This window comes from Rhyacophila brunnea, unplaced genomic scaffold (assembly GCF_057557595.1).
Source record: "Rhyacophila brunnea isolate RB1 unplaced genomic scaffold, BYU_Rbru_1.0 scaffold_11, whole genome shotgun sequence".
In the NCBI taxonomy this organism is placed as follows: domain Eukaryota; kingdom Metazoa; phylum Arthropoda; class Insecta; order Trichoptera; family Rhyacophilidae; genus Rhyacophila; species Rhyacophila brunnea.
In genome coordinates, this window is record NW_028232763.1 from 31418903 (window position 1) to 31436926 (window position 18024).

The following is an 18024-nucleotide window of genomic DNA, read 5'->3' on the forward strand; positions in this document are numbered from 1 at the left end:
GCATAAAATAATTATGAAATATATTCTCAAATTCACAGATTTGGCACATTTAAGATCCTGGGATTCATAAATAAATCGAGCAGGATTCTAGATGTATTAATAAAATTATACTTAGTGACAAATATCACTGCTATATTTCTGAGCTATTTAGATATTTAGAAGACTAGAACCATAATAATTTTACTTTGATTACAATAATTGCGATTATTGGCAATCCTTTGATGTGATTCCATACTACGTAAACTTGGTTCAAGTTATGGACGCACTTTATGCTAGACACTAAAATATTGTTTTATTGATACTAAGTGGCTAATGAATGAATGCATTTCTTTACTATTCGTATTAAAATAAACTTGTAGGATAATTATTGTTGGTTAATTATATGCACTTTGTGAATTTATTTTGTATTGCGGTCATGTTAGATTAAACATCTGACAATAATTACGTAATTAGACGGGGTGGTTCATTGTTTTATTAGTTTATTTGCGTTACGAAATTATTAGTGTTTGATGGTTAAAAACGATTTCATATAACTATCTAAAATAGGGCTTCATTAACTTAAAATAAGTTATTAATTACTACAGAACAGATTAACAGATAGAATTCGGATAGGCTATAGCCCATACACTACATTTTGAAGCAGGGTTTGAATGTGTGAGTAACCTACGGAAATCAAACACACATTATAGACAATCAATATTGTGTATTGCAGACTTCAAATACATCAATATTGAATGAGCGTGACCAGCCGAGACCACCCCTCTCGGTTATCTGCTTCTCACAGGGTATAATGAAGGCTGCTCATCATCATGGTCGCTCCAGCGTGCCGTCTCTCTTCTTCCGATACGCCTTCCCTGGAGGCTACCCTAAACCATCAATCTCAGACACAGGCTTCGAACCTGGGACTTACGATATTATTAGCCGACGCGGTTGCCGCTCAGCCATCGTGTGCATTATAATAGCGCCGAATAATATTAATTACAAAAACTGCAGAATGCGACATATTGTCAAAAGCGGTTTATTTATCTTTAGTCTTAGGATGATAGACTGGTTCGTCGTATGCTCTATTCAAATAATATGAAGGATTCAGTGCCAATACCACATTTCAAAGGCATCAATTTCCTTTCGCTCCTTTGCATTCAGGGTCTATAACCCGATACTGTACAAAAATATGGAGAACACTAATGTTTGGACAAGCAGCACTTTCGTGGCAATTCTTTGACCCTTCCATAATATGGTGCAAGGCCCACTATTATAGCCAGACCGTGACTCGAAACTGTAAATCTCGATGGTAGTACTAGTTATTGTTCATACGTCGAATACAATATTGTAAACTGTTGAAAAATGGTGTTTGATGCTTATTGAAATAAATGTAAAAATTTTAACGAAATATACAATCAAAAATCTTCATTTCTTACGATTACACTCACTCAGATTAGAGTAGGTACCGCATTGCATTATAATATAATAAATAACTAGCACTAACACTGTAATTCTAAACTTAAAGCCATGGCTTGAATATAGCCGGCCTTGATATAGTGGTAATGGCCAGTAGCGTAGGGTGGAGGTAGACTGTTCTGCCATAAATAGTGCACATTACAGTTTGTTAGTCATACGTATTTAATTTTATTGAACTTAGACTAGAGTTTACAGATGGTATAGGTTAATTTAAAAAAATCAATTAAACCTTACCTGAACCAAACCATACTAGTTTTAGTATATTTTTGGCGATACGACAAAATTGTGCACACTTTTTCATTCATACGTATCTGTTTTCGTTGGATTAAGACGGAAGTTGGACGGTAAATTTTTGGGGCTATCTTTTCCGTCACACGAATAAGTACGCCATTTTGATGAAAAAAATAAACACATCCAAATTACCTCTTCAATCAAAAAATGTTTGCCGAAATAACATACCAAGAGACACGTTCGGCCGATTGATCAGAGTTCGAATCACCGATGCCGTATTATTAATATAAACCTCACATTTTATGAGATTAAATTCTGCCAAGCTATTTCATTATTACCGAAGACAGTAAACAAAAAATACTTTACGAAATAAATACAAAATGAGGGAACGGACTTTTAATTCGCCTCAAAGTCGGATTTAACCCGGTCCCAAGGGACAGGCAACAGCAGGTACCATGTTTAATTATGAAACTTGTGATTAAACGAAGTAATTTCAGCTGATATCACGTAGATGCAATTTCCTCTCTCGCCGCGTATGTTCATACATGCACGGCTCCGTAACTCTACGTACATAATCGCCGAGCAAATTATTACAGGTAAATTGTAACGTTGGGACAAGAGCAGACTTTGGGTACATCATAATACAATCGGGAATTAAAAATACGCCAGAATGTATATTCATATTACACATTATAATATTATGACCCCTTAAAGCTCCGTCACATAATATTTTAACTGGGATAAAATAAATTTGTAAATGTGTGTTATCTTTTAGAAATATACCCAATGATGACTTCGTAATTCTAATTTAATAACTATCACACAACATAGAATTATACTAGAAACAGTTGATTAAGTATTTAAAAACATATGAAAAATGACTACCTACTATCACCAAGTGAGCGATAAATGAAATTTAAATAAAATAATCTTTTGTTCCAAATTTAAAACTCCTCAATATGACATGGTATATTATAATTTTTCTTCTATTTTATTTCACCGCTTTATAGAAAACAGGAATACGTATTATATATATTTTTTAATATATTTCCAAATTATACTACCTATAATAGTATACATAATTCTAATACTGAGTAGAAGTATATGTATAAAACTGTGTTTTTTTCTCAAAAATGAGACGAATTACCTCTAAAAATGTATTTTCTTAATTCAATTGGAACGATGGTGCGTAATTCAAAACCAAAAATATTCTTGAATATTTCATTTTACACTATTGAAGCTTTACATGCATTTTATATAAATCATGTGACTCTTTAATGTTTAATCCGCAGAATAAATTAATAAATAGAATTCCGATAGGCTATATCTCAATACAGTACATTTTGACGCCAACCTTTAAATACACCAATATTGAATGAGCGGCATTGCATAAACCGAGAGCAGTTGTCAGTTTTCGACGTATCCCATATTCTTCCACACTCAAGATCGGTTGCTTGAAACTCCACACCCGTTAGATATTTCGGTTGCCATTATTTCTGAGTTCCCTGGTTTAATCCATAATGTGATCCCCTCTTGCTGAAAAAACATTGCGTTAATAATAACTAAACAAAATGTATTGTACTAAATCGATATATTATTTTTAATATCCACTGCGACTTTGACATACTGCAGTATTTTGCACTACCTTAGATAGACCGTAAGTTATCTCAAAATATTAGAGGGACATTCGTTGTGTGTCAACATATTTAGTTGACAATAGTTTTCTGGGCGAACTAAACTACTTTTGACAATTTTTAAATTATATAAATTATACTGTTATGTACCTTCTATATAGATTTTTTTTATTTATTTACCGTGTGTCTGGTCCTTAATATGTATGCATATCCCTGGTGACGTGTTTCAAAAAAGACGTTTCGGGTAATACCTTTTTTACATCCAGCTAATCATGGTTATTTTGAGAGTTACGATTGCTTTTATGAATGATAATATAGGGTTTTTCTCTTCATACAAAAAAACCAGTTTCGTGTTGAAGAGACATCCAATATGATGAACATTCTTTGATTTTGTATAATTAATTTTCATGGCGATCGTTTGTGCAATATTTGATAATAATTAATGTTCACTACTAATTGCCTACTATTAATATGTAGCTAAAATATATTATAAAAGTGACATGTTATGAAGTAATTGCAATTTTAAGTTCCACATGCCCCCTAAAATCAGGCATTATGCTAATTTCTTTATGTTTTATGTGCATGATCTATATTAATAAATATCGGAAGACCTTAAATTTTTTCCCTAGCATACATATTTATGTATAGACAAATAATCCGTTGTTAACCACTGTAAATACCTAAATTATCGACTTACCAACTTTTGGCAGCAACCTCACGTGATAGCATGTCATTTCACATTATAGATTTTCTTTTAGAAAACGGGACGTATTTCGAAAATTTATTTACCAGGACCACACTAAGATTTTAAAAATGCCTTGAATTTTAGTGTTACAGGTCAAAGAAGTTTTTCAGATCACGAACAATCACATTACGTTTATAAACAAAGCAAGACTTCAATATCAGACCGTCATTTTTATTATTGCAAACAATGCATTTTTAATAATAAATTATCAATTCACGTTCTAAGATCATGGTCAAGCATTTTAATACAATTTCTTATTACTCCCTAACATATAATTTTTGTGTAAACTTTTCTAACATTGTCTTTATTTCCAGGTGAAATTGTAACCAAAGAACCCCTGGATCGAGAATCAAAAGCTTCCCATGAACTAGTAGCTGAGGCGCGAGATCTCGGGGCTCCATCAAGAGCCGCCAGGGCACCTGTCAGAGTATCAGTATCTGATGTTAACGATAACGCTCCAGAAGTAGTCGACCCGAGAGAAGACGTCGTCAGTGCCAGAGAAGAGCAGCCTCCAGGAACTGAAGTGGCAAGAGTTAGAGCCATCGATAGAGACAGCGGCCTGAATGCCAGCGTGACTTATTCTGTGCTCAAGGGACGGGATTCCGATGGATATGGTGTCTTTACTGTGGACCCTGTCACGGGAGTTATTAGAACTAGAGTTGGTAAGTATTCAAGGAGAAATTTTATAGTTCTTAATATTTTAAATTAAAATTTGTAAATCAATCACCTACAACCACAGTGCGTCGACATTAATAATCGTGGTAACCCTAATTCATTAGTTCGAAAAACCTGCTCACAAGTTATCATCTCCAGATCATTCACTATTTGTGTAATTCATATCTTCATATAAAATAAATACTAACATTAAGCACGAAGTACATCCAATTGTAATCAAGAGATTGTTTAGTATGAAAGTTTGTGTTTTTCTATAGGGCTTGCTCAGTTACTTTTAGTCTGTCAGATGACAATGTTACTGTGAAAAACTATAAGAAATGCAAATATGCAACAACAATTTTATCAAAGTAAAAAATGCCGATTGGATTAGTTACCTTCTACGTGGAAGTAGGTATGACACAAAAAATATTTATTTTATATTTATTTGAATGATCTGACATTTATTGCGTACCGACTCCATCCGTATGCTAAGTTATGATTGGCTAATATTATGAACTGACCTCGTCCATTTTTTAATAATGTAGGCAACGAGCATGTAGCAAAATGCAGGAGCTTACTCTATCTGTTTTATATTTAGTGTGTGATTGCAATACGTTTTACTTTTCTTGGAAACTCATTTTACTGTTTTTGTTTTAGTTTTGGACCACGAAGAGCGTCCTATCTACCGACTAGCCGTTGCAGCAACTGATGCAGGAAAACCGCCAAAACAAACTGTTCGCCTTCTCAGAGTTGAGGTTTTAGATCTGAATGATAATCGACCCACGTTCACTAGCTCAAGTCTTGTTTTCTCGGTAAGTGCATTGTCATTTCAGTATTTTATTTTCGAGCATTACCTACCATCAGACGAATTTTTACTAAATTTAAGATGTTTTATTGATTTTCTCTCGTTTTTTTTATATAGATTCGAGAGGACGTTAAAGTTGGTCACATAGTAGGGCCCATAGCATGCACTGAGCAATCAGATCAAGATAACCTTATTTCTGGAGGCATGAGTCGCCACGTCACTTACACATTGATAGCTCTTGGAGGGGAACAAGCGTCAGGCGCTTTTGATATCGACCGAAGTACTGGATCATTGGTTGTCGCGAGGCAATTGGACAGAGAACGCCAGGGAGAATATCGCCTCGAAGTCAGAGCATTAGACACATCCGCAACCAACAACCCACAAAGCAGTGCAGTCACAATAAAAGTAGACGTCGTCGACGTGAATGACAATCCACCTAAATGGCCAGTTGATCCAATCACTCTTCAAATACCAGAAGATACTAAAATTGGTGCTGTCATCCACAATTTTACTGCTACAGACGCTGATAACGGACTGAACGGAGAGATTCATTACAGTCTTTCAGCACAATCTCCAAAAGTTTCTCCAATGTTTGCAGTTGATCCTCTACGAGGGACACTTACGCTATTAGAATCTTTAGATTATGAAAACATAACTGAGTATACTCTCATTGTAAAAGCAACTGATCAAGCAGTGAATACTTCAGAACGACTAAGTGCCGCTGCTACAGTTAGAGTGATTATTTCTGACGCTAATGATAATTCACCTGTATTTGTTGCACCTACTGTAAAAGTCATAAAGATAAGTGATACTGCGACTGTTGGTTCATCACTTTGTAGAGTTATTGCAGTGGACGCCGATTCCGGCGACAACGGAAGAGTATCTTATGTAATTTCCAGCGGAAATGATAATGGGAGATTTATAATTGGGTACGAGTCAGGAGTTATTACTTTATCAAGGGCTCTGGTTTCATACGATGGCAGTGGAATTAATGGAAAATACGTCCTGAATATCACAGCCAGCGATCATGGTTCTCCGTTATCGAGGCAGAGTTATACTGTTATCCAACTGGTGGTCCAAGGGTCCGCCGATAATCCTCCGAGGTTCCTGGAATCGGTTTACAGCGTTAATGTTAGCGAAGATCTTCCTGTCGGAAGTTTTGTGGTGAAGGTCGCCGCTAAATCATCAATGAGCAATACAGGTATGTTATAAATGTTTATTATTTTATAATGATCTTGTCAAACGACGCCGCCTTATTTTATAATACTTTGAAATTCTTAACCGTTTCGTATACAAAACACCTTGCGATAATAAACATTTGCAATAATTCCTCGGTAAAAGATTTAAAACATAAAATTTAGTGAGCACTTAACTTTTTTTAATGTTTTCTTGTGAAAAGCTTATTGTAATCTTACGTAAATATTATTATTATTCAAGTGTACCTACCTTAAATTTTAAGCACTACTACAAAAGCTTTTAATTATGTATCAACTTTTCACCACAAGTTTCAATTTAAATAGTTTTAATAAAGTGAACATAGGTACTCCATGTTACGTTCATGTTTTTGATAAATTTTATAATCTGACAGTTCAGTCTATTCATCATAGTTACATAGCTTAGACTTACCACAATGTTAAAATAGATAACATGCATGATGTATCTACTCTACTTAAAATGTCATAGATATTTTAATAATTCTGAAGTCTTTGGTCAAATTATGATAAATAGAATAGATATACCTACCGTATTTTTTCCCGAGCTCTTCCAATTGGCCAATCTAAACAGTTGGAATGGTTTATATACCTACATAAATACGTACTACTAAATTTTTTGCCAACTTAATCCAACTCCAAGAATCGGAATTGCTGAAGAGATTGTGCCACCATTTTTTTTTTCATAAAGGACAAACCGTTCCACGACCATGCCAATGGCATGGTAGAAGTTTTCGCGTTTTCAACCGATCTTTGTATTTAATTTTTTTTAAGGTTTCATGTACAGGGATAAATTCAATTTAGTATTCCTTTAATGAAAAATATAAATTTTATGATTATATTATTATTAGTTAACCAAAGACTACAACAATATAGTGTTATTCTTACTTTATCCAATACTGATATGAATTTCCTCTTATGAACAGGTGGAAACCTAACATACTCAATCCCAAACGGGGTAGCTGACGACCGCTTCTCAGTCGATGGCCGCGATGGAGTAGTCAGACTCCGAGGGACTCTGGACCGTGAAACCTGCCCTTACTACGCCGTTCCAGTTTATGCAGTAGCTTCCGATGGAGTTTCGGCGGCCGCGACCGTCGTCAGGGTTCGCGTGGCTGACTCCAATGACCATTCGCCAGCTTTCGTGGCCGGAGCATGTTACCCGCTTTCTGTTCCTGAGAATAGCGACACCGCTGTGATACATACTGTCGTAGCTCAGGACAAAGACGAAGGACTGAATGGTGAAATCACGTATTCCATTACTGGTAAGAAATATTTTCATTTATTTGCGATCATTTTTTAGATTTAGATTCTGACAACATGTAGTTCCGTTTATTTTTTAAGTTTATAATATTATCTTTAGTGTATTTTTCTTATAAGGTAGGCTTTAAATAATCGCCTAGTATGGAGCCGTCGCCACTGTTCAATAGTTTTCTTCTTTTTTATTTGATGAATAATTATGACATTTTACAGGAAAGTAAAAAGACTCATTAACTATATTTATTTTTCTTGATTGACAAATTAAAATAAAAAAACTAATAACATAACATCATTCTGAAAATAACACCTTAATTTAATTTTTTTTAAATACCTATATCGTTTACTTACAATAAGAAGATAAGAATCTAGCATACGTTGATTTTGGTGAGAAGTACCTACTTATAAGTGTTGCTATTTTTTAATAATTCTGACAGCTAAGACAAATAAAAGAACATCGAATTAAATTCGAACCGTATCATAATCTGTAGTAAATTTTCAAAAATAGAATTGGCAGGAAATGTAATTTGCATACAAAAACTTTATTACAAAGTTAATACTTTTCCTCGTGTACATTATAAATGCTTATTTGTGTTTTCTTTAGGAGGTAACTTGGGCAACCTATTCAGTGTCGACTCTCGAAGCGGAGCGCTAACAGCACGACCCCTCGACCGCGAATCTCGTGCGCGTCACTGGATCGTAGTAACTGCTCACGATGGAGGATCAACGCCTCGGCATGGATCCTGCAATGTCACCGTCCACGTGCAAGACGAAAATGACAATTCGCCAAGATTCGAATCGCAGGCTTACTCCGCCAGCGTCATGGAAGATGCACCATCTGACACCAGCGTGGTCAGGGTTCGCGCCACTGATGCAGATCTTGGATACAATGCGAGGGTTCTGTACTCGCTAGCCAACGAGAGCCAATGGTTGTTCAGGATCGACAATAGGACTGGAGTCATCACGACTGCAGGGTAAGTTTTTATAATAAGTACATCTTCGTCAGTCACTTCCGTAGATACATATATGTATAATAGACTCCAAAAGGTTCTCATATGCACAAGCAAAACATTATTCATTCTTTTATCGCCTATTGTATCCTTTGACGTCACTTCACGGAGTATATTGGGGTGAGGTTGTGGACAACCGCTGGACAATAATAAAATCTTCATTAACTATTTTTTTATTCAACGAATAATTCACAGGATTTAAGAATGTAACCACAGAACAGATAATAAATATAATACCAATAGGCTATATTCAATACGCCGAATGGTGAAGCAGGCTTTTGAATGTGTGAGTGTCCTACGAAAATGAAGCACGCATTATGCACGTGCAATAGTGTGTGTAATACACCAACATTAAATGAGCGTAAATGCATAAACCGAGAGCAGTTTTCAGTATTCGACGTTAAACGTATTCTAGACACGTGTGTAAGTTTGACCCGGATTCATCCTTACTCGAGTCAGTTACCTGCTATCGCCTTACCTGTTGTGTATTTCAGTTCCCATTATTTCTGAGTTCCCTGAATGTAACATTTTAATTATTGAACGTACATAATTTTGAAAACACTTCTGCGAAAATATATTATAAGTAACCAATAGAAAAAAAAAATTTGAAAAAAATTCCATTCCATTTACATTCTTAAATAAATAAAGAAAATTATTCGCAAGTTCAAGTAAGTTACAACAAAAAATCTTGGAGTGATCAGTGACGTCGGTTAGTAATTAAAGTAATACCTACTCTGATTTAAAATGCAAAACCCGATCGTCAATAGTAGCTCAATTTAGAAAACGCTTCAGATACTATTAAAAGCCATTATTTAAAAATAATCGCAATTAAGTATGACGCTCTTAGCATAGTGATATATGTGCATGGGCGCGATACCCTAGAGATACAGGTTCGATTCCTGCGGGGTGTCATACTGTTTTCAAAAAGATTTTTTCTATTGGTTATAAGTTATAATATATTTTCTCAGAAGTGTTTTCAAAATTATGTATGTTCAATAATACATTCATAGATTGGCAAGGTTAGGTCCAGTGCATGGCTCGATTTAAAATTCTAACAACATCGATTCTTGGAAGGGGCTCAAACTAAATATTCACTGGCTGACTACTTAGTATATGTTTCTGTATGGAAACACTCCATCTAACAATCACAGGGCTATCCTAAACCCCGACAGATTGATGAATTCATCAATTTCTGTGGATATACGTGGCATCTAAAACCTAGAGATCTAGAAGAGTGAACGGAGCTAAAGAAGGCTTTCATTTAGCAGTGAATTGACCCTGGCTGATGATGAGGTCGCAATCTCGAACAGAATTTTCAATCCAGGGTTTACGGAATTACAATAGTTTACAATAGTAACACAAATTGGGTATACTAATTTACTTGACAGATAAGCTTTAAAAAAAAAACAAAAGCAAAAATCCCTAAGTAATCAAATTTGATATTTATAAATTGGGACTTGTTAACATTCAGAATAAGGCTATACGCAGCGATGAGCAACCCGTAGCCAACGGGATGATTTTTTGCTGCCCAGTAAGGATTTTTTTTTTTAGTAATATGCCATGAATGAATTATTAAATTTTATTGTTTGAATAATTACGCGAAAAATAAATATTATATGTAGGTGACTATATAAACGAATTCTCCATAAACTTTTTAGTATCTAATTTGGGTATCGCAAAAATAAAGATTGTACATCACCGTTTTTAGTATTAATCAATAGATCCGTAGTGTGTACATAAAAAACCGTTTTTAAGTGGGATACTCATGTTGATTAAATATTGATTTTTATTGTGTAACTATTAAAATCGGTTCCTTAATAATAATGTTTGTTTAATGTTAGAATCAGATTGTAAATTAATCGTTGATATCAAGATACGGCTAACTTTAATCTTTAATAAAATATAGCAGGTAGGTAGTAATTTACGTGACCTTTCGCGACATAAAGTATTTAAATATATTGCTTTTATGTGAAATAAATTCGGTAAACAAAAACCCCGAATGCAGTAAACTAGCTGAGAGTCGTCTCAAAGGACGTTGACTCGCCGAAAAATAAGTAGGCAGGTAAAACGAACCAAACGAATTCGATAAAATGTCCTGTAAAAGAAGGCTTTGCGGCCATTCTCTCTCTGCAATATGCAAAGTATGCAGTGACCGCAGTGGCTTACATGTTGTGGAATAGAAAGGGGTTGTAACGAAAGGAAAATTTAAAATAAATTCAAACGTCAAAATGCATTTTAATGAATCTTCGGAATGCACTTTTTTAATCTAATTTTTCTTTGGTGCCCCGTGAAGGTTATCGAATTAAATATCCCTCATCGGGACCTGTCTTATTAGATCACCAACGCCTTGGTATTGAGACACTTTTAAAGAACACATAGCCAAGATAATCTCTTGCCACCTTCGCTTATACTTCTCTTTATATTATGAGATAGAATAATCGTACTTTTAATTGCGGAAGATATATATGCCCGAAGTGTGCTATTTTTCTGCGCTTGATAATACATAATATTATCTATAACTTCTCTTGGCTTACTGGTTTTTCGTAAAACTTCCTCATTGGTAATGAAAAACGAGTCGGGATGATTTAAAATTAACTTCATTTACTAATTCAGTATATTACATATAACATGGAATCATTTTTTTCCGAAATGCCTTCGGTTATATGCACTGCCAGTTGAATTATATTATAATATGTGTCTTCAAAATCCATGTAGGTACCTTATGTCAATTGCACCACTATTTTGCAGTGTATTGTTATGTATGTTTGTTAGAATCATTTCGGTAACATTGGCAATCTGCTTAACTCTGATCATATCATATAATCGTATAAATACATACATATAGACGGTGATACACTTCGAGTCATATCTTTGACAATAATACCTGAAATAATCACAATGTTATCAACATAAACAAAATAGTTATCAAGTTTTCATAATTAACTGAGATTCCTAAATTGAAAATAGGTACCGAATGTTGCTTTTTTGCCATGTCCGATCCTAATAAGATCATATTATAGACTTTGGTATTAACAGATTTTTGTTTTTACGAGAAATGAATGTAAGCCACTTGCTCAATCTATTAGGTCCACACGCTGACTCCAAACACACATTTAAAAACAATATGACGTGTATTTGCCAGACTCGGGATTAGAACCTAGGACCTACGACATTATAGCCATTATAAAAAATATACCCGCTAGGCCATCGTGGGCGTGTGATATGGCTTAGTTATTTCAAATTTTAAATAAACAAACTGACAATCAATTAAATTTCCGATACATTTAAACTGGCTACAAAATAATATGTTTTCTTTGAATGAGAAAACTACATTTTGTGGATAATTAGTTTTTTAATTCCCATTAAATGATTTAAATAAGTTACTAATCTATACATCAAAATGATGTATAATAAAAGTCTTAAATGATGATACTGATCTTGATCATAATAAAATCTGTATAGTTCTATATTTTTCTTTTCGCACGTCACTGTCGGGAAGTTTTCGGCAATTTCTCGCAAAAGGACGAAAGTAAAGTCAACTGGACTCAAATCTTAACAATGCCTCTGCCATTTCTTTCCGCGGACTCTCGGCCAGAATGTGACACTCTGTCTCCTGCCCCCTGTTTTCCGTCCTCTGTACTCTGTACTCTGCTCAAAGTCTGATTCGACTTTTGTGAATTCAGAAGACTGCGTCAACGGTTGACTTATTGTCGATAAAGACTACCCACACAAAGGCAGTTATTCTGTGGTATCTAACTTACACAAGATAATGCACAATGTTAAGTATTTTATTTTAACCAGTTGCGTACGAATTGTTATAATACTATTTATACACTGCTATTTGTTTTGTTTACTAGTATAATATGCATTTTTGCAAACTAACCTAACCTCTTGCTATACACGAACATATATTTCCACATAGAATTAAATTTTAATTTGTGCATATATATAGGTATATATTAGTAATTTTCGTTCCATTCTTCCAAATCGATCTGACTAACGTTTTTGTTTGTGATTCGACCCCAATCGATTTCTTATAATCGGCTTCCAATGATTCAAAAAAGATTTTTTCTTAATTTTTACGCGAAATCAAAATTAGACACTAAGTGCCATAAAGAATCAGGTTAGCATAATATTGATGAAGTGTACGATTATAAAATAAGTACCTACATAATTAAATATTCAAAAATTAAATTCAAATTTAAAATTCTTTTAGAATTTTCGAAACAAATGAAATCAATTTTCCCGTCAGATCATTGAATGAAATACCTACAACATTAAACCTCATATTTATCATGTTCATCTTTCTACGGTGTAATTTAAAAGTTGTTTTCTATAATCTTCTTAAAATTAGTTTCATTAACTTTCAAATGTTTCAAATTGTTGATTTTTAAGTTTAGAACATTCCATTTATAAATCCCGCCATTTTTAAATATAAACAAATTCCCTAGAGCAGTATATTATCCGCCTTTTCTGACTGAAATCGTTTCTGACCACACGTGGAAGCCACAAGACGATTATTTTATTTTTCCGCTCGAAGATCTAGCAAATATTCCGCCATTGTATGTCGCGAGATTGGCGAGAGATAGCCAGGTAGGAATTAATGCACTGCGATCGGACGAAAATTCACTTGAATAATGTTCGCATTGAATGCAATCGAAGCTGCGATGATTTTTTTACGATCACGGGCATTTTTTAATGCGAGAAAATATTTGATTACCGAAAACGATATGAGCTCTCGGGGTTATCGGAATTAAAGTTTATGCGATTCGGCCGTAACGGTCGCTACGATCGATGTTGACGTTTTGTTTTGTCTCTGTAATTTATCTCTCCGGTGAGACATTCCTCGCGATGTTAAATTTAGTGCATCACATTTTCAAATATGAATCTTTATCTCTTGTTGCGATTTCACAATGTATATAGCCACTGCTTGATGAAGGCCTCTTCAAACTGATTCAATTCGTCTCGTCCCGTATGTAGTGTTGACAATTATTTTCACAGAATTTATGTGCGTACCAATTTTGTTAATCAAACCAAACTTCTTAAACGATTTTTTGTATTATTTTTTCATTTCTAATGAGACAATTCGCTCGTTTTATTTATGCTATCTTGACGAAAACATGTACACTATAGATCCATTAGTATAAGTTGTCTGCTGAGTGAGGGCGCTACATGCTAACATTTGACACATCATTTAATTTTTTTAAATTCGAACACCTGACGATTTATGATGGTATATCAGCTATACAAGTGTGATTAAAATTAATTGATATAAATTAGTATAACGCTTGATTTCATAAAAGCCTTACAAAATATAGTACTATCTTTCGGGGTAGTCACATTTTTCTTCAATTGTACAGATGTAGATCGTAAACGCATATAATGTAAGTGAATGTAAGGCACTTATGTGAAATAATAATTTCTAGTTTCGATCAATGAATAAATTAATTGGTAAAATATGCCAATCCCAAGTGTAATTCGGTTAAAATTACTGAAAGAGGAATTTTTACTAACTGTATACTTAATAAAAACGATCAATAAGCGTTTCATAAATCATGAAATAATTCTATTTTAATTCTTTTGCAGATTTTTCGATCGTGAAATTCAAAGCGTCTACGACTTCCTGGTGGTCGCAACAGATGGCGGTAAATACGACGCGAAATCCCAATCAGTTCCCGTCCAGATCACCATCGGAGACGTCAATGACAACAAACCCGTCTTCACCAAGTATCCATTCACCGGACAAGTCGCCGCTCTCTCACAACCGGGCCAAAGACTCCTCAAAGTGACTGCCACAGACGCTGACGAAGGGACCAACGCTGAAATTGTCTATAGTTTGATAAACGAGCCACCAAACTCAAAGTTCCGTATTAACCCGAATACCGGAATTCTGACAGCTTCACAAAGTTTAGCCAGTGAAAATGGAAGACTGATTCATTTAGAAGTATTAGCTAGAGATAAAGGAAATCCACCTCAAAATGCAACTGGACTTATTGAAATTAGAGTCGGTGATATCCCTGAGGGTACTGCAAGTTTGCACTTTCAAAATTCTTCATACGCTGTAAGTCTAGCTGAAAACGCTCCACGTGGTAAAGAAATCCTTCAAGTGTCCGCGGTAAGAAGCGATGGGCGAAGACAGAGAATAGTTTATAGCTTTGGAAGTGGAAATGAAGAATCGACATTTGATATCGATCCTGATAGTGGTATCATCAGAGTGGCGGATTCTGAGGGTCTTGATCACGAACAGCCTCCAGGTCCGCGGCGTCGGTTGATTGTGGTGGCGCGGGCGGAAGGTTCTCCCGCTTTGTACGGATACTGCGAGGTCTGGTTGAGCCTACTCGATCGCAACGACAATGCTCCGCGTTTCACCCAACAGCAGTACACCGCCAACGTGTGGGAAGGCAACTCCAAAGGCACGTTCGTCATGCAGCTTTCCGCGAAAGACGCTGACGAGGGAGCCAACGCGAGAGTGCTGTATCACATCGTCGACGGCAATCACGATAACGCTTTCATAATCGAACCCGCATTCTCTGGATCCGTGAAGACCAATATTGTGCTCGATAGAGAGATTCGGGACAGTTACCGGCTGACAGTCATCGCTACGGATGGAGGAGATCCTCAACTCACCGGGACGGCAACGCTGAGTGTCCATGTTGTGGACGTCAACGACAACCAGCCCACTTTTCCACCTAGAGCACCAGTTTACATCGCAGAAGGTGAGTTTTCAATAATTTTATTTCACTCTGATGACTATTACCTATTAATTTTATTGTGTAAAGTAGTAATAGTACTGTAACCTGGCGTCGGTCTTGACCCATTGCACTAAACCAACAACTACATACACCGAGAATCTGGTAATTTTATTTTAATTTTAATAAATTACTTATTTTTATTGAAGCATTTAAGTACAGTGTACGTATAGTACATTCAGTGACGATAGACAGATATAGACAAATTGCTCGAAGCTTGGGGGCGGCAGTTACTCGAAGGGTGGCAAATCGAGGAGAATCATTGGGTATATATAGAAATAACGAAAATATCTTTCCATTAAAAAAAATCAGCTCACTGGTTGGAAACAAAGTGTATTAATTAACATACAAGGCTCTACAGGACTGTATTTTTTGTCGGGTTCGCGATGTCTAGCATATTTCCGTTGTCCTTGGAGGTCACGTTCTTGACGACCATCAATGAAACGTGCAGATTTTCGAATTATAGATAGGTACATACATACCTAATTTTAAATGTATTCAAATATTTTTGCCAGTCACTCGCGAGCTTTGGAAGTTGTCAGGTGTATTTTTAAATGTATCTGAAACCGTGGAATCGCAATATTGTCTATTGATGGCATTTAGTACATATATATTTTGTTAGTAGTGTATCGATACAACATATTATTAGATATTTTAATCATGAAAGGATGATAAAAAATACTGTATAAAAAAATGGGGCAGCAATTTGGCACTGCCTATGGGTGCCATTTTGTCTAGGGACGTCACTGCGAATAGGTTAGTCGTATTAATACCTTGAACTTATTTGTTATTTGAGATAGAATCTATATTTACATACGTCATGATTTGTCATTTACTTGAATAATATCATTGACATTATTATCGTAATCGTGGGACCTAGAAAGGTAAACTAGACATCCGTGATTATTTGATTATTAAATACTTGTGTACACTAGGAAATGGAAAGACCGTGTTCAACCACGGCAGGTGACAGGGTCGATGAGAGATATATAGAATCACAAAACCAACACCGGATCGAACACTATTTATATCGTCAACAGATGAAAATGTCCTAAAAGCAAAATCGAATTGTCGCCGGGGCTCAGCAAACAAATGGCGGCTTTGCGTATTTACACAATCCCATCGATTGTTGACGCTATTGAGTACATGTCTTTCTGTGAAGGCTGTAGGCACTTGCACTACTAAGCATGCCATCGCTAGAGAGCTTTGGGCATCCGCTGCGAACTTTGCCACTTGAGGGAGACCCACAATAACAATAAACAGGGACGGACTCAACTAGATAATCAATCTCAGAAGCATTAAAAGTAGTATACCTACAGCATTTATCAATCAAATGGTAAATTAACAATCTAACCACCATAATATTAATATTTTAGTATTACCTAATTGAACTAAAAATAAACATAGCGCTTTCCAAATTGACTTACTACGAGAGATGCAGATTCGATTCCTGCTGGGTGTCTTACATTCAACAAAGATTTTTTCTATTGGTTATGTTATAGGTACCTACCTAATATATTTTCTCAGAAGTGTTTTCAATATTATGTATGTTCAATAATTAGAATGTTACATTCTTAAATCTTGTAAATTATTCGTTGAATAAAAATAAGTTACCTACTCTATAAAATTTTAGTTTATTCTGTTTTATTAACACTACAACATGCCATGCAGCTCAATGACAGTAGTACAGTGAAATAGAGCATTTATTGCAGTAGTATAAGTGAAACAATCGCATAAATGTATTGTGACCTCACCGGGAATCAAAACCCTCAAATGACAAGGTAGACGAGGACGTGAGGTAGAAAGCCCATTAGACCAATATAAATGAATGTATTTTTTTACGAACTTCAGTGGAGAATCTTCTTTTTCTGGTGCTCCAACTCGTGAATAGATATTGCATTCATCCCATATTTCGTTTGTTCCGATATAACTAAAATTTCAAATACCATATATTTTTAGTACAAAATTATTTCAGTATCAATCTCTTATAGTTCTTTATATAGTCATATCAAATCGAATTAGACTATTTCTAAATTCACTACCTATATAATATTTCACACAAGCGAAGTAACGAGCTATCTCTAGAAAATGAAAAATACTTGTATCTGTATTAAATAAAAAGTAATAGAAAATTTTTTAAGTTATATAACATATTAAAATAAAAGAAAGGGTTATGTTATCCATAAACAATACGTTTAAAAAACAACAAACAACGCATCACTGAATATGACAAAATTTCCCAGTACAAAGTTTTAAATAATTGGTGTCTC

General features: G+C 35.0%; 1 protein-coding gene across 1 annotated transcript in view; it reads left to right on the forward strand.

Moving 5' to 3' along the window:
• The window catches only part of ds (dachsous cadherin-related 1), a 114337-nt gene that overhangs the window by 77307 nt on the left and 19006 nt on the right, over positions 1-18024 (forward strand). Inside the window, exons 7-12 of the mRNA XM_085960492.1 lie at positions 4383-4730; positions 5380-5534; positions 5645-6728; positions 7665-8003; positions 8600-8969; positions 14592-15721. Of these exons, the coding sequence (XP_085816618.1) occupies positions 4383-4730; positions 5380-5534; positions 5645-6728; positions 7665-8003; positions 8600-8969; positions 14592-15721 (3426 nt within the window). The remainder of the gene's footprint in view (positions 1-4382; positions 4731-5379; positions 5535-5644; positions 6729-7664; positions 8004-8599; positions 8970-14591; positions 15722-18024) is intronic.